The sequence below is a fragment of the Misgurnus anguillicaudatus genome, chromosome 20 (assembly GCF_027580225.2).
Source record: "Misgurnus anguillicaudatus chromosome 20, ASM2758022v2, whole genome shotgun sequence".
NCBI classification, from domain to species: domain Eukaryota; kingdom Metazoa; phylum Chordata; class Actinopteri; order Cypriniformes; family Cobitidae; genus Misgurnus; species Misgurnus anguillicaudatus.
Genome location: NC_073356.2, coordinates 34997921 through 35022328, shown reverse-complemented (window position 1 = coordinate 35022328; position 24408 = coordinate 34997921). Strand labels below are relative to the sequence as shown.

The 24408-nt window shown below is 38.0% G+C and overlaps 1 protein-coding gene across 4 annotated transcripts in view; it reads left to right on the top strand.

Moving 5' to 3' along the window:
• trappc9 (trafficking protein particle complex subunit 9) overlaps positions 1-24408 on the top strand; it is a 310708-nt gene that overhangs the window by 135395 nt on the left and 150905 nt on the right. For 2 of the 4 annotated variants that reach the window (XM_055219335.2, XM_055219332.2), the window contains 3 exons: positions 2852-2878; positions 3820-3972; positions 14428-14546. In XM_055219335.2, coding sequence (XP_055075310.2) covers positions 2852-2878; positions 3820-3972; positions 14428-14546 — 299 coding nt within the window. The remainder of the gene's footprint in view (positions 1-2851; positions 2879-3819; positions 3973-14427; positions 14547-24408) is intronic. The other 2 variants (XM_055219336.2, XM_055219333.2) reach the window with 1 other exon arrangement.

Here is a 24408-nt window from a genome sequence, read left to right as displayed (position 1 = left end):
TACCAGTTAAATTTGTAACTGAGACAAAATTATTTCATTAAAACAGGATTTTAATGCTAAGCATTCTTATGCTGCGTTCACACCAGCCACGGTAGAGGCGTCAAGCGCAAGTGATTTCAATGTGAACATGTGTTGACGCGTGTCTGGACGTCCCGCGGCATGAATAATGCATTAAGTACGGCAGACGCGATTCCGCCTCATTTGCGCGTCTAGTTCGCGCGAATGGCGCAAATTGAGCGTTGCCGCGGCAAACGCAAGAGTTGAAAATTTGAACTTTGGTGGAAAAATGCGCAGCGTTAGCCAATCAGGAGCCTGCTCAAGTATTGACGTGATTACAGGAAGCGAGCAGAGTCACAGAAGCACCTCCCATGACGCGAATTTCCGCGTGAATGTCTCAATAACTAGAATTTCATGTGCGGCTTTCACGCGCGAATAAAGCGAGTAAACTCAAAATGTTCAAGTGGCAAACTAGACGCGGTAGATGAGATTTTGACACCTCAAATGCGGCTGGTGTGAACCCACGGTTATAATATGCGTATGCAGTGACCTCCAAACCACTAGGGGGCCACCTTTCTCTTTATTTTATGCGAAACTGCACAGAAAGATTGGCGGGTGACATTACTTGCTCTTGAGCAATTCGAAAGCATAACAAGCAGTCTGATCTTACAGTACTTTGATGTCATATGACAATTGCTCTGTGCAAGCGCTGGATATGCTTGAACATGCTTATCAACATGCGTCTTGATACAGACGTATCATCAATAATGGTCTGACTAGTTGCTAAAACTGAACTCTTGAACAAATACATTGTCGAAAAAAACAAATATTTTGGTTTCCTAGGTAATGTATGTGTTGTTTATTTTGCTTGTTATATAAATAAACTACTTTAAAGGGACTTTGTTGTTATTTATTCTTAGCGGAGTTTACCGGAAGGTATGTGTTTTCCACGAAAGCCGCTTGTTTATTTTGTTACTGCTGAAACGGGTATGATTTTCTAACAAAAAGACAGAAAAAGTGCATGCCTGCATGATCATATCACTGTATTTTTACTGCCATGGGCAAGTAACACTGGTCCAGGTTAACTAAAGACCTGATATAGTAACCCACTTCTAGGCAAAATAAACTTGAGTTTGGTAACATAACGTTTTTGCCAAAATAACTTGTGAGAAATATGATATTTTTAAGGAATAATTGAGGACAGGCCGTTGAATTGTTAGAAAATAATGCACACCCAAGGTGGTAATTTGCGTTTTGCCGTGCATTATTTTCTTATAATTCAAAGGACCGGAGTCAATTATTCCTGGTAGTTATTTTAAGACATTTGACAGGTCAGGTGTGCGTTATCGAAAAATAATGCATACCCATGGAACACTTCTCAACCAATCAGAATAAAGCATTCAACAGCCCATGGTATAACATTATACGCACAACCGGCGCAACGTCATAGAATGTCTCTGAACAGGTTCACGCCCACTTTTGGGGGAAATCAGACTAGACCTTCCATTGGCTTCCATTCAAAACAGCGGAACAAAGCAACGTTCGTACACAGCCGGCAGGCGTAAATAACTTATGAAATCACTCAGATTAAACACGTCGAGTAACCATCTGTCCACACTGCCTGCCACAGAGCCCGAAAGACACACCAACACATCCAACTTGGTGAACACAAAAACATGTCTCCTTCATTCTCCCAGCATCAAATTTGTGTAACAACGCTCCCTATTGGCCAGAGGTGTCTTGCCCGGACATTTACTCGTACCGCATCGAGTCAACAGGGAAGCAAGTGAATGATTTTACTTCGTATTTGAAAGTTACTTCGTATTTATATATTATGTCTTTATATTTAGAGTAATGAGTGCACTTTTCCGTCCAGCCATACAACTAACTGGCTTAGCGATATTTCCAGCAATCACTGGATGGCGTTGTTACACAAATTTGACGCTGGGAGAATGAAAGGGACATGTTTTTATATTGACCAAATTAAATATGTTAATGTATCTTTTGGGCTCTATGGCAGGCAGGGTGGACAGATAAATGTTTAATCTGAGTGATTTCATAAGTTATTTACGCCTGCCGGCTGTGTAAAAACGTTGCTTTGTTCCGCTATTTTGAATGGAAGCCAATGGAAGCGCTGCTTTTTTATCCCCCAAAAAGGGGCGGTGACGAAATTTACTGTCAAGTTCCCGGATGTGCCGGTAGTCCGTATGTTAGCAAAGTCAAAAGTGATGACAAGTTGTTTAGTTTAATTTATTTATTTATTTTATTTTTGGGCTATGGTTAGACATCTATTGCATTTTCACTGACAGCCCAGGACATCTGGGCTGTGTTTGGATGGTTATTGGACATCTTTTAAATGCAAAATTGCTTGTTGGGAAAAAGTATAGTGCTAAAATAGTTAAATACTATCTTATGTGTGTTTTTGTATAACGTCATTAAAATTTTTATTTTTAAAGAAGCATTTTCATAAATATTCCTTTTGTCATTTAAATATGTCATTTTTCTAATAGCACAGATTTATGGCATTTAAATGATTATATCTCTGCAATGTATGTAATGGAAAAAACATTAGCAGAATGCTGAAACTGTCCTTTTTCACCTTAGTGCAAGTTTATTAGGTTAGGTTGTGATTAAATGAATAGAATTGCATTGCGTTGACTCATTTTAATGAAGTCGATTCGGCTGCCAGCAGATTTGTTTGGAGTGCAGGACCTTTGGAAATCACATGGGGACAATATGGTGTAGCAAACGTTTGACTTTGTTATGTGGCATATCTGTATTATTCATCCTGAGTGAGTTTTCAGTATCAAAATAAAGCTTTGAACAGGCCTTCCATGTCTTTTTTAACACACAGGAAGACAGATAAACAGAGAAAGAGTTGGTAAGTCTGTTTTCTTCCATGCAAACTTGTCACTGCACCTTTTGTTTGACAGCTATAAAGTAACCATATAATGTTATAAACGTTATTCACAGAGCAGGTGAACTATTGAAATATTACATGTTTGCATGCTTCAATCCACTGTTGTAACAGTTAACAAACTTTACCGTATTATACAGTAGTATTTTTGTATTTACCATGGTTTTTAGTTGGTGCTTAAAGCTATGATCAGGAATATTATGGTTCTGGCACTTTTTGCATGCACACAAAATCTTTTTGTTTGTGATTTTGGGTTATTTTGTGACAGTAGACACATAGATGTTGTCCAGTTATAACAGTGATATGTCATTATAAAACACAACCACTGCTGGTTCATTCAGTCACCTGCTGGGCATCTTCATGATCTCAAGTTCTCACCATTCTCACCTCTGCTGTGCACTTTTCTTCCTGTGCACCTCTCTTCCTGTGTTTTCATGAAGCTCATGAAGAATAGATATTGTCAGAGTTTGTATTTACTGTTGTATCAGAGAAAAAATATAGGAGACTTTATTTCACAAGTATACAGATGTAGGGATTTAGTGCAAGTATCAGCATTGATCAGAGCTTTTCTTCTGAGTTTTCCTAATGTTATTTGGGCTTTTCCTTAGAGATGATCTGTGTTAGGTTCATACATTTTAAAAAGAAATTTGTAGTTGCAAGGCAAGTGATTTAGCACCTGTTCATTTTTGTATAGTTTGGTAAAGCAAGCAGCCAAACATGCTGTACAAAAAAATGGGATGTTTTAAATTTTTTATAAATTATATTTTTTGTATGCTTGCATTCTGCCTTATAGAAAATCTTTTTAAGCTGATGTGTTTGATTTAGATGTTTACTTTAGGAACAGAACTGAATATCTCGTCTAAAGGTCTCAGTGCAAACAAACCTTTTCTTCTTTTTGATTTCAGAGAAGCTGTTTGGCGAGTTTATAACCTGGGACCTCCAGGATGCCCTGTCTCACCTGCCTCTGAAATCGGGTCAATCCGTCACCATCCCCGTGAAGATACAGGCCAAACTGGACTTTTCCGGTCAGGAGAACCTTCTGCACGACCTTAATGATGGTAAGAATCTACACTGCATACATGCAGGCACACAAAACATCATGGATGGAATCTGTTTGGCTTCGCCTATTCAATTTCAGCTTGGTTTCCTAAAGCACATTTCCAAAGCCATTGCACTGTAATGAAGAGTTGGATTGCTCTTTGATAGACAGAAAGCCGGTATTCACTATGCACTGTTATGGTAGATGCGGAGAAGGTGAATTGAAATGGCATGTATACCTTCATAGCACACAGACCCATCTTGGTTTACATTTATTTGAGAAACGTGAATCTGTATTTTACTCTACCTACCGTATCACTGTGGCCTTTCTTCATTTCATCTCTGGATTTCCTCTTTATTTTAGTTTGATTCCTGGCTGTATTCTTGTGTAACCTTAGTTAAAACATCTCTGGCAGACACCGGGTCTTGAAAGAAAACTTTAGCAAAAATGAAAATTCTGCAATTATTTACTTATTTGCAATTGAAGAGTTCAGATGCAAAATCTTCTAAGTGCATCTGCCATGTTTTCTTGTAAATTAGCTTTTTTAATTAGACTTAGTTTTGGGTTCCGTAATTTCACTTTAATGCCAGTAAAAGGGTTTTTTAGTCAGTAATTAAAATGCCTCATTTTCACAAATGTCACTTTAGTCATTTCATTGTTAAAGGGGACATATCATGATAATCTGACTTTTTCATGTTTAAGTGCTATATTTGGGTCCCCAGTGCTTCTATCAACATAGTAAACACGAAAAAGAACAACCCAGTAACTTAGTTTTGGGAAACCATTGTCTGCAAGCATGTGAAAGTGTGAAAAGTCACTGAAAATTGGCTCCTCTTGTGATGTCAGAAGGGGATCTTATTATAATAATACCACCCCTGATCTGCACTGTCCACAATTGACAGCACAATTAAGTTTCAATTTCAACAAAAACAGACCCCTTTAATTAGCAAACTTAACTGTCTTTAGCTGCAAAACCCTCTAAGTGGATGTCAGCTTATTTGCCAAAACCCACTACTTTTGAAAAAAAATCCATTCAAATCAAGTCATGCCAAATTACTAAAGATGCATCTAGAAACATTGCAAATAAGTGTAAAATAAAGAAACTGAAGCACACATTAGGGGGAGCTGTGGCCCATGTGACTGCCACAAATGGTACTCAAATTTGAATGTGATACACGGTCGTTTTGCACTTCTTTATCTAATTCATCTTTATCTATTTAAAGACCCCATGACATTACCGTATGTTGACTTAAGTAGTTTATGATGGTACTAATAAAAATTCATTATTAAAATCATTTTTAGGTATGGCGTTTAAAATAAAAGAAAAGAAAGAAAATAATTTTTAGCAGATGTGCATTAAAATAGTTTTTATACAGTAATACAGACAAAAACAACAACAAAAAATTCACCAATACTTACTAATTTTGACCAATAAATTGTTGTTTTAATGACTTGGTTTCTTGTTTTTTTTACCATGGTCACTTGGATTTGGAACAACTTTTTGTTGCATAAATTGACATCCAAGCGACCATGGCTTAAAAATAGAAAAAAACATGAAAAAAAAACTATATATTTAAAGGTGCCCTTCCTCTGTCGTTTTTATTGTTTTATACTGTTGTCTGAGGTCTGTTTTTTACATCCCAAAACATCAAAAGCAATAAGTAATAGGCCATTTTGTACCCTGGTTTTAAGGCTGGTTAGAGAAATGATCCGTTTTAATGGGCGGGCTGCATTGACGACGCCCACTGCTATGATTGGATAACAGTTTTTCGTTCAAACTAACTTTCAATTTAATCTCATGTGTAATCAGTTTAATGTTAAGTGAGTGTCTTAAGACACAGTGTCTTTCTTACACACGCATATTTTATCGTAAACCCTTTTGACACACACACGCGTGTCTTCTATCGTAATCACACAAACAAACATCTTTTACATTAACCCTTTCGACGTACGTGTAACGAACGCACAAACACACACACACATGTGTCTTTTATCACATTCGATGCGTGTGCATCATGAATTCGCGTGAATCGCGTCCCTCTGAAGAGAAGTCCCGGCCGCAACTGATAGTGACACATAGTACTAAAGTGTTTTACTCACACACACGTGTCTTTTATCATAAACCCTTTCAACGTGTGTGCAGCATGAATTCGCGTCCCTCGGAAGAGAAAACACCGGCCGCTGCAGTGACACATAGTACTAAAGTGTTTTACTCACATAAGCTGCGCCATTCTGTCCAGATCCAATATTGATGGAAGAGCATTGCTTTTTAATCGCAGTCTCTCTTCACATCCAGCGTTCTTTTGAACATCCAAACATGTAGCAACTGTTATGATTCCCTCGTTTAATAGGAATGATGTCTCTTTGACAAAAAACAATGGCCCGAATACTGTACGGTTGACGTTTAGCCATCCTTGCTGTAACTTGTTATGAAAACTAACTCAACTACACGTATTATGTGGGCGCGGTCTCAAGTTGAAGAGCTCATGAATAGTAATGAGCTCGATCAGTTCCACGTCACACTGATAAGCTTTTCAAACTGACCTGATTTCTCCGCTTATTTCTTTTCAGTGGCTAGAGCTGACAGAGGAGGTGGAAGTAAATTTTCACATTCACGACACAACACAAACACATATGGACCTAACACATATCAAAAAATACAAGTAAAAACGGTTTTATGTGGAAGGGCCTCTTTAATATCACCCTAAAGCAAATCTAACCCCAAACCAAGCAAAAAATGGTTAAAAAATTGAGAAACCAATACATAAAACGACACAAAAATGTTGCGTCATATTAAGTGAACAGGAATGACTGGCGTATCATATGCATGCAAAATTGCACAAGTTTTCACACTTTGTGTTATTGATGCGCATCTACATGAGGCTGCATAAAGCCTAAAAAATGAAGAAATGAAGTTTTGCTCTTCACACCAGTTACTGGAGACTTTTAAAAATCGTTTCTTTAATGCCGCTATTTTCTATACACACAAAAACAAAACACCTTAAAAGAAGTCTAGATTACTGATTTTCTTTATTCTGAAGTAAAGCTTTAGGCCTTTTATGCATTGCCTTTGGTGCGTTTTGAATCCGAAGCTTTGTGAACTTCATTTTAAGTCTTAAGTTGCGTTTCAGAGGTTTCTTTTGAGAAAATACCTTGGTAATCTCACGTCTTCTCAAGACTTTCCATTGAGCTCTCAGCCGTGTCTCAAACCAAGACTATGAGATTTCTTATAAAGCCATGTGATCTAAGCTTTATCAACACTTGTCTCATTCGGATTTGAAGGTATTTTTAGTATAATAAATGTTTAATACTTCATTGAAGTCTATTGAGAATGAAGTATTCCTCTAGTTTCTCTCTTTCTTTTTGTGTGTACATGTTGATATTAATAAAACACAGGGAGAGCAGACAGCATGAAGAGAAGTTGTGCCTGTCTGCTGCGTTTCTGCTTGAATTACAAACAGGTGGGAGATGAACAGCAGCTTTCCTCTCTCTCTCTCTCTCTCTCTCCTCACTGGGTTTCTCCTCAGAGGCCACTAAATGTTTTAATTATTGTTGAAATATTAATTTCTCTGAATTAGGCAGATAAGACAGCTTAAATCCCTTCCTATTACTGCTGCATGTAGAGGGCAGTGAATCGTAAACATTGCTGATGTTATCGCAGGTGCTAATACGTTATTGCTGTTATTTAATGCTAATGTTAACAACGACATGCATATAAGAAAAGGCGCCATTGTTTTTCTCGTCCTGCTTGATTGTAACCGTTTAAGAAAAGATAAAAGATTATGTGCATTTAAAAGACTTATGTGGTATTTCAGGGTTTATGATTGGTCCCCTTATCGCCCTTCACATTATGATGTCATAATGAGCGATGCACGATTGAAAATAACTTTAGGAGTCATCATATGAGATAAATGTGATTTTTAGGAAAAAAAAAGAAATATATTTTTGGCATCCTGGTGTTGAAAACCATATCCAGTTACTGATGATTGATGTTTCTTTTCTGTATTCTTCAGATGTATGGTACAGGTATACCTGTTTTGTTTTATTTGTTTTATGATTGACTGTTTTTGGGTTTCCCACCAGCATTTTTTCAAAGTTTCACAAAATGCCTTCCAGGAAAATTTTCTTCTAAAAATATATACACATACAAATATATCAAATGAAAGATCAAATTCAAATTTATTTTTAAAATTTATTATCAAATTTATTTTAAAAAGATTAGTAAATCATTTTTTTTTTTGCTACAGTTTTTTTAATAAATTGGGTAAGTGCACCATCTATTAGCTAATTGCTGTATCACATATTACCATAAAAACTCATCAGGAACACGTTTTTTTTTCATGCAAATGTTTCTCTTAAAGGCGGAGTGCAAAATGTTTGAAAAACGCTTTGGAAAAAGGAGTCGGGCCGACTACCAAAACACACTTGTAGCCAATCAGCAGTAAGGGGCGTGTCTACTAACCGACATCCTTGCCTGGGCTATGTATGTGTGGGGCGGGTCTATCAAAAGAAGGTCCAGATTCTATTGGGGTAGGGGCGTGTTAGTTTAGGTGATTTCAAATATCAACATTGGCTTTCAAACATTGTGCACTCCGCCTTTAAATAACGAGATAACTTGTCAATGGTGGGGAAAGAGTTAATCTAATGTGCACCTTAGACCAGAAAAGGTAACCAAACTTATTTTTAAACAACGAAACAAAAGGAAGTTATAAACAAATAATAATGTTTACAAATAATAAACCAAACAACTACAAAACACAACAAAGGCTTTTGTGACCTCATCACTTACAGTAAGCATCACTTTCTTTAAGTAAGATTTTATTGGGGGTGAAATATGACATGAACGTATTTATGACAATATTAAAATATTAATATCTATAATTTTTATTAATCTTAATATTTATTTTTTAATTACATTTATTTGCCATTCCAGAGGTATTTAATATTAACAAGATGCGTCACTGATATTGATTTGAGATCACACCGGTCAGTATGGCTGCTGTAGTCCCGCCTTCAAGTGTAGAGAACCAATCATCAACCGTTATAGAATGACGCCATCGCTGGCGGAGCGACTTTGTGCATGCCCAGTATATGACAGATCTTCCTTTAAGAAGATGCAAACATGGCGACACGGTGACATGACAAAAAAAATGGGCCATACCTTTTAGGGATGCACCGAAATGAAAATTCTTGGCCGAAAACCGAAAAACCGAAACCGAAACACCGAAATAAATTATTATGCCAATTATTAGTACAAATGCATTCATGGCTATCACTGTGTACTAACTTTACTAGGGGTGTGTGACGGATCACAAAACTCACGGTTCGGATCACATTACAGTTTTTGAGGCACGGATTGGATTATTTTTCAGATCAGCAAAAAGGGGGTGGAGAAAATCTAATAACAAATAAAAAAATTGCAAACATTTATAAAAAAGAACAAAGTTGCACATTAATAAGGGCTAACATTAGCATTAGGTACAGAAATTGAATTAAATGAGTCGTAACACTGTTTTTGTATTATTTTTAGAGCTACAGAAGTGATTTTCTCTTTGTCTTGGGTTGTTTGATTAACATTAATAGCACAGACAAGTAGGTTAATTGAGGTTACTGTCTCTTTAAGTAAGCAGAGACTGGTTTCTGATTGTAATCTATACATACACTTAAGACATAAACAAATGTTTTTATTATAAAAAGAATACTTTGGAGATAAGTTTGTTTATATGTGTTCTGTCAATAATAGAAAGATTTTATTTTCGCTTCTTTGCGTCTCACTCGTGTGTGCACTATTGAGGGCACTTAAACGCGCGCGCACACCGAGGGCGAATATCAAACAGCGCAGCATAAAAACGCTACGTTGTTTTTTATTGGTTTATTCGGCAAATGTATGTTAAATACATGCACACCGCATACATGTTGCTTCAGACAAGCACGTGAAGGTCGCGGTTTCTGTTTGCTTCATCACAACATTTCGGCTGTATTGTTTCGGTGATAAAAGTCTTTTCGGTGGCCAAATATTCGGTGCATCCCTAATACCTTTCTATTGATTTCTCTTTCACTCTCTCTTTACTTATCTTTTTCTTTACCTCTTTCTATATCTTTTTACCAGTCCCTCTCTTACCTCTATCGCTCTTGCTTTACCTTTCTCTCTCTCTCTCTCTCTCTCTCTCTCTGTGTCTGTCTCTACAGACATCATAACTCAGACTCTGATGCTGGTGATGTCATCACTGTGATGCAATGTCCTGGGGGTCTTTCAGAAAAGGTGGGCGCTGGGGGTGTTGGGTTCGGAGGGGCTATGACATGGACGTATTTATGACAATATTAATATCTATAATTTTTATATTTACCTTTTAATGACCTTTATTTGCCTTTGCTTTCCATTTATTTCTTTATAGCTTTTCCTTTACTTGCATCTCTTTGTCTTTACCTTTGTCTCTTGATCTCTATTTCTCTCTCTCTACATTTCAGTCTCTCTCTTTCTCTTACCTTAAGATCTCTCTCTTAGCTTTATCTCTTTACCCGTGTCTTTAACATTTTTCTCTCTCAATCTCTATCTCTTTACATCTATATCTCTCTCTCTCAGTGTCTGTCTCTACAGACATCATAACTCAGTCTCTAATGGTGGTGATGTCATCACTGTGATGCAATGTCTTGCGTGTCTCTCAGAAAGGAGGGTGGGGGCTGGGTGCGTTGGGTTCAGACTGCATGTGAGTTTTTTAATACATCGCAGCGCATGCATTTACTTTATTCAGCCGTCCTCTATAAATCTGTGTCTGCATCAGAGCGGGCGGACCAGACAGTCAGACTAAACACATTAGTGCCTGAATGTTAAAATGTCAGGACAAGAACAGCATAATGAAAGACGGGGTGGGGACGACTTTACCCAGCTGGGAGTCTGCTGGAGGTAAACATTTACCTTTTTTGCAGAGGGATGAACTCGCCACGTAGGGTAACATCTGGTAGTCGGTGGGTGCCGCGATTGGGTGCATGTTTCATGTGACGCATCCTGCTGCGCTGCTCTGATTTTACTTAAGTGAGAAAATAATTGACGTCTGTCTTTGATTTTCTCTCATCTGCGTTTAGGCAAATATTGTCTGTCCTGACATTTATGTTCCTTGCAAAAGTTGAAATTTAGTGTATGATTAAGAAAAAGAGCGTGAGGTGCTTTTAATGTAGTCCAGCTTTAGCTCCACCCCCTTTAATTCTCCTGATAGCATGTCATTGTCTTAGCCCGCCCTTATCTGATTTCATGTCACATTTTAGCAACACATTTAATTCTCTCAGCTCCTCCCCATTTCATTGTCCTGTGAACTTGTTCCTGCTTTAGCTCCGCCCTCCTCCAATCACGTCACTGTATTTGTTCCGCCCCCTCTTCTGACCCTGTGTCCGGGCGTCTTATAAAGTTAATAGGAGACATTACGCCATATCGCGTCAGACACCCTTGAAGGGGAGTGATGTCATTTCAGAGGCCCTGGGACTCATAATGAGGACTGTAAGTTTCTGTCCCTTGAGCGTTTAAACTCCCTCACCGTCTATTTGAGATCCCACGGCGGATCTGACCAGATCCATCCCGAAGTGGTTTTCTGTACCAACAAGGTCACAAAACAGAATTACTAACTATCTCGAACCACAGGGGGTTTTATCAGCAGCTTTCGGGCAGAATTTCAAAAAGCAGGCGTGAAAATCAGTGAAAAATCAGACTTTGCTTTCAGGATCCTTCTTTTCCACTCAGAAGGAAATTCTGTGTTTTCTCCATACATGCACATTTTCACCTGGCCTCTCTTCCTCGTTTCCTGAATGTCAGATTTCATGAGTGCATTGGCACGTCTGCGAAAAACCTGCGCGCGGCAAACGCTGCAATTTACCCTCATTATTCTCTCTCAGACAGAGTCAAAGCGATTTAAACCCAGAAATGTCAGTGCTATAGAAACACCTTCAATTAGACCGATGGCTTTGTGTGGCTGTGCATTTTATTGGAAAATACAGCATTGATGTCTTAACATTAATAAGGAATAAGAAAAAGTCAAGATAGAAATGACATTTCCAGTATTGAAGGCAATTATTTTTTATATTTTCAACCTTTGGTAATATTCAGTATACATTTTGATGTTAAAGTATTTGTTTAGGAATGACTAAAACAAACTTGACTTGTTTTTAGTAAATAAAAGTGTCATTTCAACCAACATTTTTGAAAAGTAGACTGAAAATGTTTAAAGGGACATAATATGCTCATTTTCCAGCTCACTAGAGTTAAACATTTGATTTTTACCGTTTTGGAATCCATTCAGCTGATCTCCGGGTCTGGCGCTACCACTTTTAGCATAGCTTAGCACAATCCATTGAATCTGATTAGACCATTAGCATCGCACTCAAAATTTTTCCTATTTAAATCTTGACTCTTCTTTAGTTACATCGTCTACTAAGGCCGACGTAAAGTTACCAAAAAAAAGTTACTACGTAAAGTTACTATTGAAAGTTACCAAGGGGACTATTTTCGGCACTGTGTAATATCTATACTCTTTGGTCATTTTTTGAGTGTGATGCTAATGGTCTAATCAGATTCAATGAATTATGCTAAGCTATGCTAAAAGTGGTATTGCCAGACCCGGAGATCGGCTGAATGGATTCCAAAACGGTAAAAATCAAATGTTTAACTCTAGGGAAGCTGCAAAATGAGTATACGCTCATCTAAAGGATTATTAGGAACACTTCTTAGTTTTCTCATTAATGCAATTATCTAATTAACCAATCAATCAATCACATGGCAGTTGATTCAATGTATTTAGGGGTGTGGTCCTGGTCAAGACAATCTCCTGAACTTCAAACTGAATGTCAGAATGGTAAAGAAAGGTGATTTATGCAATTTTGAGTGTGGCATGGTTGTTGGTGCCAGACGAGTATTTCACAATCTGCTCAGTTACTGGGATTTTCACGCACAATCATTTCTAGGGTTTACAAAGAATGGTGTGAAAAGGGAAAAACATCCAGTATTCGGCAGTCCTGTGTGCAAAATGCCTTGTTGATGCTAGAGGTCAGAGGAGAATGGGCCGAATGATTCAAGCTGATAGAAGAGCAACTTTGACTGAAATAACCACTCGTTACAACCGAGGTATGCAGCAAAGCATTTGTGAAGCCACAACACGCACAACCTTGAGGCAGACGGGCTACAACAGCAGAAGACCCCACCGGATACCACTCATCTTCACTACAAATAGGAAAAAGAGGTTACAATTTGCACGAGCTCACCAAAATTGGACAGTTGAAGACTGGAAAAATGTTGCCTGGTCTGATGAGTCTCGATTTCTGTTGAGACATTCAGATGGTAGAGTCAGAATTTGGCATAAACAGAATGAGAACATGGATCAATCATGCCTTGTTACCACTGTGCAGGCTACTGGTGGTGTTGTAATGGTGTGGGGGATGTTTTCTTGGCACACTTTAATCCCCTTTGTGCCAATTGGGCATCATTTAAATGCCACAGCCTACCTGAGCATTGTTTCTGACCATATCCATCCCTTTATGACCACCATGTACAGATCCTCTGATGGCTACTTCCACCATGTCACAAAGCTCGAATCATTTCAAATTGGTTTCTTGAACATGACAATGAGTTCACTGTACTAAAATGGCCCCCACAGTCACCAGATCTCAACCTAATAGAGCATCTTTGGGATGTGGTGGAACGGGAGTTTCTTGCCCTGGATGTGCATCCCACAAATCTGCATCAACTGCAAGATGCTATCCTATCAATATGGGCCAACATTAAGGCAGTTCTAAAGGCGAAAGGGGGTCAAACACAGTATTAGTATGGTGTTCCTAATAATCCTCTGGTGAGTATATTTTCAAAAAAGTGATGTGTCCCTTTAAGGCAAATAAATCATAATAAACATTACAGCACACAAACACCTGCTTAAAGGTCTGTGTATCTGATGTTGACATCTGCTGATGTGTTTCTGAATTTTGTTTTTATGTTCTTGCAAGCTTGCAGACTGTTCCAGCTGCAGGACAATTCAAGTTTGTTTCGATAGAAGTATCATTGGTCGTATAACATAACTGTTATGTTACTAAAAATAGCCAGAGCATTACTCGCTTGAAAGAATTTGCGTCTTTGTGAGTTTATGTGCTGTAGAGAGCCACTGCGGCACACTTTATCTCCTTATTTATTGCAAAGTTTTTCCACCTCATCATTTTACAGACTGTCACGTTATGGATTTTTATTTTCATTTCGAGCATTAAATGCTGGACAGATGTGTCAGGGGATAGAGAGGTGGATGAAGAGAAAGATAGGATTGAGAGGGAAAAGTTGAGTGATGGTCACACACGTTTAGAATATGAGAAATATTGCTTTCCTCTCTACATATAAGTCATATATTTCCTATCCAACTTCTGTCTTTCTTTATCTCTGACTTTCTCTGTTTGTTTGTGTGTGTGTGTGCATACTGATCTGTTAATGTATGTTGCTGTGTGATTTCAGATGGTATCAGCGTAACAGGTTTGCCTGTCTCCAGCCCATTGCGGCAGGTCCTGAAGCCACGCTCTGAAAATAAACCGGTTGGTGCTGATGGCAGCAAGAACGAATACAATCATGTTAAGGTGAGTTTTCTCTTCTGTAACTACATAGCCTTATACACTCCTATAGGGCTTTCTGTCATCTGTAGGGTGTGATGTATGGCTGTCAAACGATTAATCGCGATTAATCGCATACATAATACAACTTTTTTTGCATATTATATGTTTGTACATATAAATATATTTATTTATATTTTTATATCATTTATATTATATATAAATTAATATCTAAAAACATTCTTTCTAATAAAACTTTTATTTTGTATGCGATTAATCGCGATTAATCGTTTGACAGACCTAGAGTGTGATGCTTAATCTCAAGTGTTAAATTGCATCTCTTCCAAGCTAATTTCACATTTTCAGGTGTCAACATTGTCATTTTGACAGTTACCTGATTCCCATTTATGATCCATTATCCACAGTATAATCTTAGTAGTTCACATTAAACAACAAATATATATTCATTGGCTGTGATTTTTGTCTCTTCCCGCAACATTTTGCTTTCAGTGAAGTGAGGAAAATTACCTGATGCTCAAAACAAATTGCAGGTGTCTTGAGGTGTATTTAGACTTTTCTCTTCACTGCATCTCATGTTTTTTAGTAAAGAAGGTGTTCTTGTGAATGACCCTTTAAGCATGCATTATGCTTTTTAGCAGAGCCAGAGCTGGTCTGAAGACCTTGCCTTAAGACCGATTTTATCTTGGCTTCATTAGATGAAGAATCTGGGTTTAATCAGCAGGCCTCAGGCTGGGTGCAGTAGTCAAGGATAGTCTGGGTGCTATTTTGCATAACCACATTAGTGCATTGGCTCAAGATTATCTTGTAGAAAAGCAGTGCTGAACTATATGATCTCTGTCCATGGTGCTGAAGAGTGTGCGTGTCTCTGTCCATGGTGCTGAAAATTGTTGTGGGTCTCTGTCCATGGTGCTGAAAAGTGTGTATGTCTTTGTCCATTGTGCTGAATATTGTGTGTGTCTCTGTCCATGGTGCTGAAGATTGTATCTGTGTTCCTATCCATGCTGCTGGTTTTGTGGTGTGTCTCTCTGTGTGTGTGTCCGTTTGTTGTTGTATATTGTGCTAAAGTTTGTATGTGGGCATCTGCAAGTTTGTGCTGCAGATGTCCGATTTGAGTTAGTAATTGAGTTCTTAATGATATGGTGATGTTTGTATTAAAACATCCAATTCCAAGGGTCTATAAGTAAAAATGTTTTAATTCTTCATTATATTGAGAAAAGATTACGATCAGATTTGATCAGATTGTGGCAAATACAGATTCCAGAATTTATTAACACGTCTTTATTTTGCTTTCATGACAGCATGAACCTGAGTTGATTCAACAGGTTTGATCAAAATCGAAAGATTCATGTTGTCACAGCGTCCTATGACAGGCAAGGAATTCTGGCTTGTTGTGCGAATGTATTAACATATTTAGTCGCAAATTCACTTATTTGATAAGTGAAATAAAAACAGTCTCAAGTCTGACTTATTCATTTAAAGCTCACATAACACACGCTGTTTCTGTATTTCTGATGTTAATCTGGAGTACCTATAGAGTAGTATTACATTCTTTATATCTCTGAAGAGGCTTTAGTTTCATCAGATTTATAAAAGTAAGATTAACTTTAGCGATTCTTTCCGATAACGGGGAGGAGTTACTACCGCGGGAGGAGCGAGTACGAGTCATACAACACTATACAACACTGCTTAACTTATGATTCACTACATGTTTGTGTCATTTATATAATATGCACGCGCCTATTTCCAACATAAGACAGAAGTCTGTCTTACCGCATGCAACTCATGACCCGGTTGGGACTTTTCAATGAAATCCAGCGTATCAAACACACACGCAAAACTCAGCTGCTACCCCGAATAATAAACTATATCCATTGTTTCCATAAGGCTGACTTTCCTCTCCTTACATCCAAAACACACTTCTTCTTTCATGCCATTGTTGAGTTTTGAAATTAAACAAAGCTGTCGCGTGATAAGATGTTTGTAAGTTCTAGCGTCTCATGCTGATTAACGGGTGGGCGGAGTTTTCCGGGGGAAGTGCCCATATAAAGAAGTGATGTGTATAGAAACTCCTGAAATGTCAGCTGGACCCGTAATCTGAAAAAACTTTCCAAAACTTAACGTACGAACCCTGGCGAAGTGCATTCGGCGTAGAAATACTTTGTAACATGCCCAACTGCTTTTTTGACACTTTGCCTACGTTTAGCATGAGGAAACAACTCTTAAACAGTGTTAATAAGTCAGAATGCTTGACATACCATTGAACCACCCATTTAATGCAAATTTTCTTTGTTTTAACTAATTAACTTCCTTAAAAAGTTTTTTTCCTGGGTTTATATGAGATTTTGATTCCCAGATGTCAATGTGGCCTTTTGAATGCATTTGATGTACACAGACTGCAAGTCTCTGTTATGTCATGCATTCTGTGTTACTGTAAAGACAAAAAAGGATCTAAATCTATGATTGGTTGAAATACTTGATTTTTTTAAATACAGATAAATCTGTGTTTAGAAAGATTAATATTGCTGATTGCTAATATTTCAAGATTATGAGTTGGTACTGTATTTTCCTCTCACTTAATTCCAAACCTCAACACGTGACTCTTTGTCAGCAGAGAAGAGGAATTAATTTAGGCACAGTGACTGATGATGAACACTTTCTCCACTCACTGCTGCATAATTTAGAGCCATATTCAAGAGAAAGAAAGAGAGTTTGGAGTGACAGAATATATGTAAATCCCCAAAAATCTGCATTCTGTGAAATGGAAGCCGCAATTGAGAGGAGGTACAGATGAAACGAGAGGCCAGAAAGAGGGAGAGAGAGAGAGCGAGAGAGAGAGCGAGAGAGAGAGCGAGAGAGAGAGAGCGAGAGAGAGAGAGAGAGAAAGAGAGAGAGAGAGAGAGGTGTTGATTGACAGGTCAGATAGGCGCTGCAGGATATATCCCATAAGCCTGTGGCTCCTCTGAATGTTTCATTCTAAAGGACTGAAGGTAATCACTTCTACTGCTGGCTGACAGTGTCCAACTGTGACTCCACAACAGGAAGTGTCTTCACTCACTTCCCCTCTCCAAATCATATCAGCATCATACACACGCCGAGAGATAAACCATGTGCTGCCCTCGCTATCTCCAACACTCCAAACAGCTTAACCGTGAAGACTCCAGCTCAGCTGTTTCCAATACAGTCTTTCTCCCTCCCTTCCTTCCTTCCTTCCTTCCTTCCTTCATTCCTTCCTTCATTCATTCATTCATTTTTTTCAATCCATTCATTCTTTTTACTTACTCACTCACTCACTCACTTACTCAGTCACTCATTCATTAATTCCTTCACTTATTCCTACTCACTCACTTACTCATTCATTGTGTCACTCATTCACTCATGTATTAATTCATTCATTCACTCACTCATTCCTTAACTCGCTCGCTCACTCACTTCTCATTCACTCAGTCATTCCTTCACTTATTCCTTCTCACTCACTCACTTCTCATTCATTCATTCCTTCATTCCTTCACTTATTTCTACCCACTCACTCACCCACTCACTCACCCACTCACTCACCCACTCACTTACTCACTCACTCACTCACTCACTACTCATTCATTTATTCATTCATTCATTCATTCCTTCACTCACTCACTCACTCACTCACTCACTTATTAAGTCACTCACTCACTCACTCACTCACTCACTCACTCACTACTCATTCATGCATTCATTCATTCATTCATTCATTCATTCCTTCACTCACTCACTCACTCACTCACTCACTCACTCACTCACTCACTCACTCACTCCCTCACTCACTCACTCACTTATTAAGTCACTCACTCACTCACTCACTCACTCACTACTCATTCATGCATTCATTCATTCATTCATTCATTCACTCACCCACTCACTTACTCACTCACTCACTCACTCACTCACTCACTCACTCACTCACTCACTCACTACTCATTCATTTATTCATTTATTCCTTCACTCACTCCTTAAGTCACTCACTCCTCACTCCTTAAGTCAATCACTCCTCACTCACTCATTCACTACTCATTCATTCATTTATTCATTCACTCACTCACTCACTCACTCACTCACTCACTCACTCACTCCTTACGTCACTCACTCACTCACTCCTTACGTCACTCACTCACTCACTCCTTACGTCACTCACTCACTTACTCACTCCTTACGTCACTCACTCATTTACTCACTACTCATTCACTTATTCATTAATTCATTCCTACGCGCACTTGTTTGCTCGCTCATTCACTCCTTCAGTCTTTCATTCCTTCACTTATTCCTACTCACTCACTCACTCACTCACTCACTCACTCACTCACTACTCATTCCCTCATTCATTCATTTCTTCACTCGTTCACTCACTTATTCACCTACCCACTCACTCACTCATTCCTTAAGTCACTCACTCACTTATTCACTACTCATTCACTCATTCATTAAGTCATTCCTATGCACGCTCATTTGCTCGCTCACTCACTACTCATTCACTCATTCATTCCTTCACTTATTCCTACTCATTCACTCATTCATTAATTTCTTAATTCATTCCTTCACTCACTCATTCACTCGCTACTCATTCACTCATTCTTTCATTCCTTCACTCACTCACTCACTCACACATTCATTCTCTATTCTGTTGGGTTGGCGAAAGCATAATAAGCAGTGGGGTTATTGAAAAGGTCAAGGTCAGATATGTGTAAGGGAGCATATGTATGGGTTTTATCACTTGTGGCATTGTCATGTCGCACCTGGTTAGGACGTGGTGTGAGAGATTTTAATTTACTTTGTCAGGACTGTTTTCACATTTGGTTCTGTGGGTTGGTCCGAATTCAAGGTCGATCTTCCCCTCCAATGCAGGTCAGTCTTCACATTGTCACACTATATTTGCTGTGTTAGCCAAAAAAGCAGCCATGTGTATTTTACGACTGGCTACGAAAGAAAGTGTGTAATATTCTCTTCTGTCGAAGTCTTATTTGGAGTCAACAATTCATGTAAACACACGTGGCTCTGTGGTGCTCTGTTTGTTCGAGCAGCCTGACGTGATGTCCCTGTTTGCCTGACCAATGTGAGACACAACGTGTGTTTGAAAAATCAATATAGAGAGAACACATCAGAAAAAGATGAACAGAATGAAAGTTTCTGTAAAAATAAGATCCAATACATAATTGTTCATTTCTGTAAGTTTGCTTTCATAACTCTTGTGAACATATTGGTTGCATACCATTGACGTCCCATTCCTCTTCCTGGTTGTTTTCTTGCATTTGGTCACCTTGTTTATTTGGAAAGCCATTTGGAAATTCTGGAAAAACTTCCACACTGCCTTTCTTCTTATTGATCTCTTTCCCTAGGATATTTTCATTCTTTCTCTGGTTTAGAGAAGTTCAACGGACCATTAAAGAACATGAGCTGGTTTGTCATCGGAAATGAAAGTTCATTCAGCCAGACGATGAAAAAGCATTTTAATAATTCCCAAAATGCGCTTGAGGAGAAGTCGTCAATATGAGCTTCATTGTGAGGCTGATCTAAGCTCAGTTTAGGAGATTTATGGAAACAGGTGTCACTTTGGATTTCTTACAGCTCCCTTGTGTAAATGCGTATGATCCTAAAGGACCCAAACGCTTAAATTAAGCTGTTTACCGTCCAGAACGCTTTTGTGACTTTGAAGTACATACACACTGAGCTTTTGATGAATCGGGTTAGGGTGTAACCATGCATTTTTTCATCATCAGATGATAATCAGGAGTTTTATTTTCATAACTATGAACATCTAGACTTTTGCTAATGGCCGTGATGCATTAAACGGGAGAAGCTTTAAATCATAATCTCACCTATGAAAATGCCTCACTTGTTCTTAAAACCATATGCTGCAATTTGAAGTGAAACTTACAGCGTTCTAATATTGCAATAGTGTTGAATATCACGGTTCTGTATCTTTTGATCATTAATATTTTTGTCATTTGTGGTTGCTGGGAATTCATTTGATAGAGATTGTCCTCTGATGTTCTATCTGATGAAATGGGTGATTCTCAGGAAACCATTGAAACACCACGGCACTAATGATTTTAGCTTTAAAATGTGTAATATAGTAACATTAAAAAGCATCAGAATTAACACAATACTGTGTTCTACCTTGCACAATGTGTGATTTCAACATAAGACTTTATAATTGTAAATTTTATCTCATTTTCTGCTGAAATTCTCATTACCGCAATGTGTCCGGCTGTGTTTGAACATGCGTTATGTTGTAATTTAATCAAATTAACACAAAAATATTAAGAAAAAAATAAATGGATGTATTGCTAGACTACTTTAGATGACAGAAAAAATATTTACTGAATATTCATGTATAATAATAATGAAGAAAAATTAGGAAAATGATGTGTCCATGCCTGAGGTTCTCATCCTCCGCAACACTTTTTGAGAACAGTTTAAGCACACATACAGAATTTTAATAAAGTTTGATTTTAAGTGACCAAGAACATGGACCAGTTACTTCAAGATGGCTACCAGGTAAGATAATTTTTTTTTACAGTTAATTTGAAATATTGTCTTTTCAGAATGCTTACACGACATTTTGATTATCATAACCGCAACAGATGCTTATTAAATGTTAATTTAATTAATAGAAGCATAATACTTTGATTTTAAATGCATGTGCAGAATCTCCAAATTATGTTCTTTCATGTTTGTCATGTCATTTTGAAAATATGTCAGTGTTGATGTTTTCTAACTGTTGCGGTAATGAGATTTTTTAGGACAAATTTTTTTAATTATGTTACAAAAAGTGTTAAATGATAAGTAAAAGTTTTAAAATTAATGTTCCCATTTACTCCAGACTTTGTTTTTCAATGTCTGGTGGGAAAAAAAGTAAATTTAAGCAATTTTTACATTTTCATGCTTGACATTTTTAAAACCAAGTTTTCATGAGAATCACCCAAATACTTTACAGGCTGATTGTAACTGGAAAGCTTTTTTCTATGATTTTAACCTCCATGACTTTTCAGAGTCTTCGCCAACTGGACTAGATGTTTTATGTAATGCTGTATGTGTAAAACATTTAGTGTTGTGCATCAGAGTCTGAGCCCTTGTCGTGAGTGTGTGTTTGGTTTCTAGCTGGTATGTGTTATCAGTTGTGCTTTGCTCCTTTGTGCTGGAGGTTACAGTATAAATAGTCATCCATTATTAATATGAATTAGCACAGACGGTTTCCTTCCCCTCAAGCAGGTGTATATTTATTGTAAGTCTCTAAAAAAAACCTAGAGATGTGGGAAGATGATCTAGATATATGAGACGCACCGGGCTCGTGTGTGTGTTTTCTCAGATATACTTAAATAGCAAATCTAACAAAACTGTCCTTTGGGGACACTTGGCTTTGTAATTGTTAAACATGAATGAATGTAAATAATGTTGTTATTTAACTCTAAAAATGCCATAAGCTTTTATGTAGAGGTTGGTTTGGTGTTTGGACTCGTCTGTGGCGTTATATAAAATAAAATAAGTGTATGCATTGCATTAGACTTACTGAGATATTGGCAAATCCATCATCAGCAACAACCAGATTGTTCAATGTTTTAACATTTTACGTAACATATGAAACTTCTAATCAGATCACTGAGATTATAGAGAGATGCGTCAGACTTCAGCTCGAATCAGACCTGACAGCTGAAAACCATCATACTGTAGTTCATTTCATCCGTCGGCTTCTTGTAAAATTGTCCATTCTGGGAAGAAAAAGGAGTGAAAAGTTAATTATGATAAATGATGATCACTCTCAGCTGTCAGATTTGATTCAGTCTTTTGTTCAGATGATGATGATGATGATATTTATCCATAATCCAGAGATATCAGACACACTCTGTTGAAGGGGCTGTATATTTACAGATCTGATTTACAAGGATTCTGTCTGATGAGTGAAGAGGGGAAAAAATGCTCGCATGTGTAAAGATAAATCTGCATAAAATGGCCAAAAAATAATATTTGGAAACTTAATCCACTCCTTAATATGGAAGATAAACAATAGGGATGCACCAAATGTTCGGCAACCTAAACTATTCGGCTGAAGAAAGCATTTCTCGGATACTTTAAAATGCTTGCTGCCAACATGTTTGCTGCATCCTTATATGTTGGCTGCTTTTTGATCGGATCATCAAAAACATCATTGTTTGGTACGTTTTTATTCTGCCTTTTTGCAAAACATCAAAATGCTTTTTCTTACTGTTTTGGTTGTAAAACATTTTTTTTTATTTTTAAGTTTAATCAACTTATTCACAGTTCATTTCAATGTTATTGACTAGTATGGAATTGCTATTAGGCCTGAACGATACATCGAATTTTCATCGTCATCGCGATATGAACTCACGCGATGAACACATCGCAACAGACAGCCTTGACGCGATGAATGAAAGGAAAACGGTAAGCGCATGTAATAAACCTTGTGGTCTACTGATCTAAGGGATGATGATTGAATATGGTTATGCAGAATGAGGCAGTAATATGTGCCTTATATGCTAGTAATATGCTAATATGCTAGTAATATGCAAGCTAGTAGGCAACTGGTTAAAAGTGAGATTTTTCCCCTATACTTAAATGTTACCATCTCTGCTTGCACACACAGGTGGATAAGCACAATTTGTTTGTTCCTCCTGTCCGTTCTTATCAAATTTAAAGCTTATTTTCAATCAGAAGTCCAGTCTGGGCTTTGCTTTTAAGATTGTTGGACTCACAAAATGCCACCTTTCTCTGTCTCCACAAGTGTTATTACTTTCTGCTTTATTGATAAAAGGTTGAAGCGTAGAATGTTGCAAGCCTTCCTTTTTGTGTGTGTGTGTGGGCAGTTGGCTTCTGAAAGTGCTTACACAGTAGTCAGAGCTATAGGATAACTGCTATACATCATCACAGAGATGAGCTGACACACGCACACACAGGCAATTTTCCAGCTGCTGATACTGATCTTTGCGCTCACTCGCTCGCACTCTCTCAGCATTTACCTGCCCCCCAGTTCCACCTCTTTAAACCCTGTACCACCCCAGCTGCTCCCTCTTGTACCGACCTTGTGAAAGTGAATTATGTTAAACCGGACTGAGCAGATGTGAGAAATGACAAGAAAAACAATAGCATTGTTACATTTTACTGTGTTTTATTCAGACAGTAGCCTCTTTCACACAGTAATTCTGGTAAATTACCATGAATTTACCAGAATGAATTTACCAGTAAATACAAAAATGTGCTGTTCACACATGCAGTGACGTTCCGTCTTTTTACCAGTAAGACATCATTTACACATCAGTATCAAAATACCGGTAAACTCAGAGAGAAAGCGGAAGTTACCTGTGGCGCGCGGCCGGCGAGCTCCGTCCGTGTTGTATTTGTAAACGGCGGGTTATGACTTAATATCCACGGTCCGTATTTTGTTGTTTTCACATCTGTGGCAAACGGTCGCGAAGTTGCTCGTGACCAAACAACATTGCGTTAGGCGGCGTCAAACGGAACCTGCGCGTTTGCACATTAGGCTTCACAGATGGTGTGCTAAGGACGTCGGCAATTTGGCAATTAGATGGTAAGCTGTTTTAAACAACTTTGGTGAAGAAATGTGGATGTTAACTTCAGGTGTGCTCGACTTTTAAGCAACATGTGTGTGGAAACGTCCGTAAACAGTCTGGGGAAACCGCGTCACCTGTATAAAAACTTTCTGATTGGCCCGCCCGATCTGTAGCGCGGTCTGACGTCATCTAAATGCCGGTAATGCTATATTTTTCGTTCACACACAGCGCTTACCGGTAAATTACCGTTAATCTTACAACCTGTCTTACTGGTAAATTGGGAGCACTGATTTACCGGAAAGGTTCTGTTC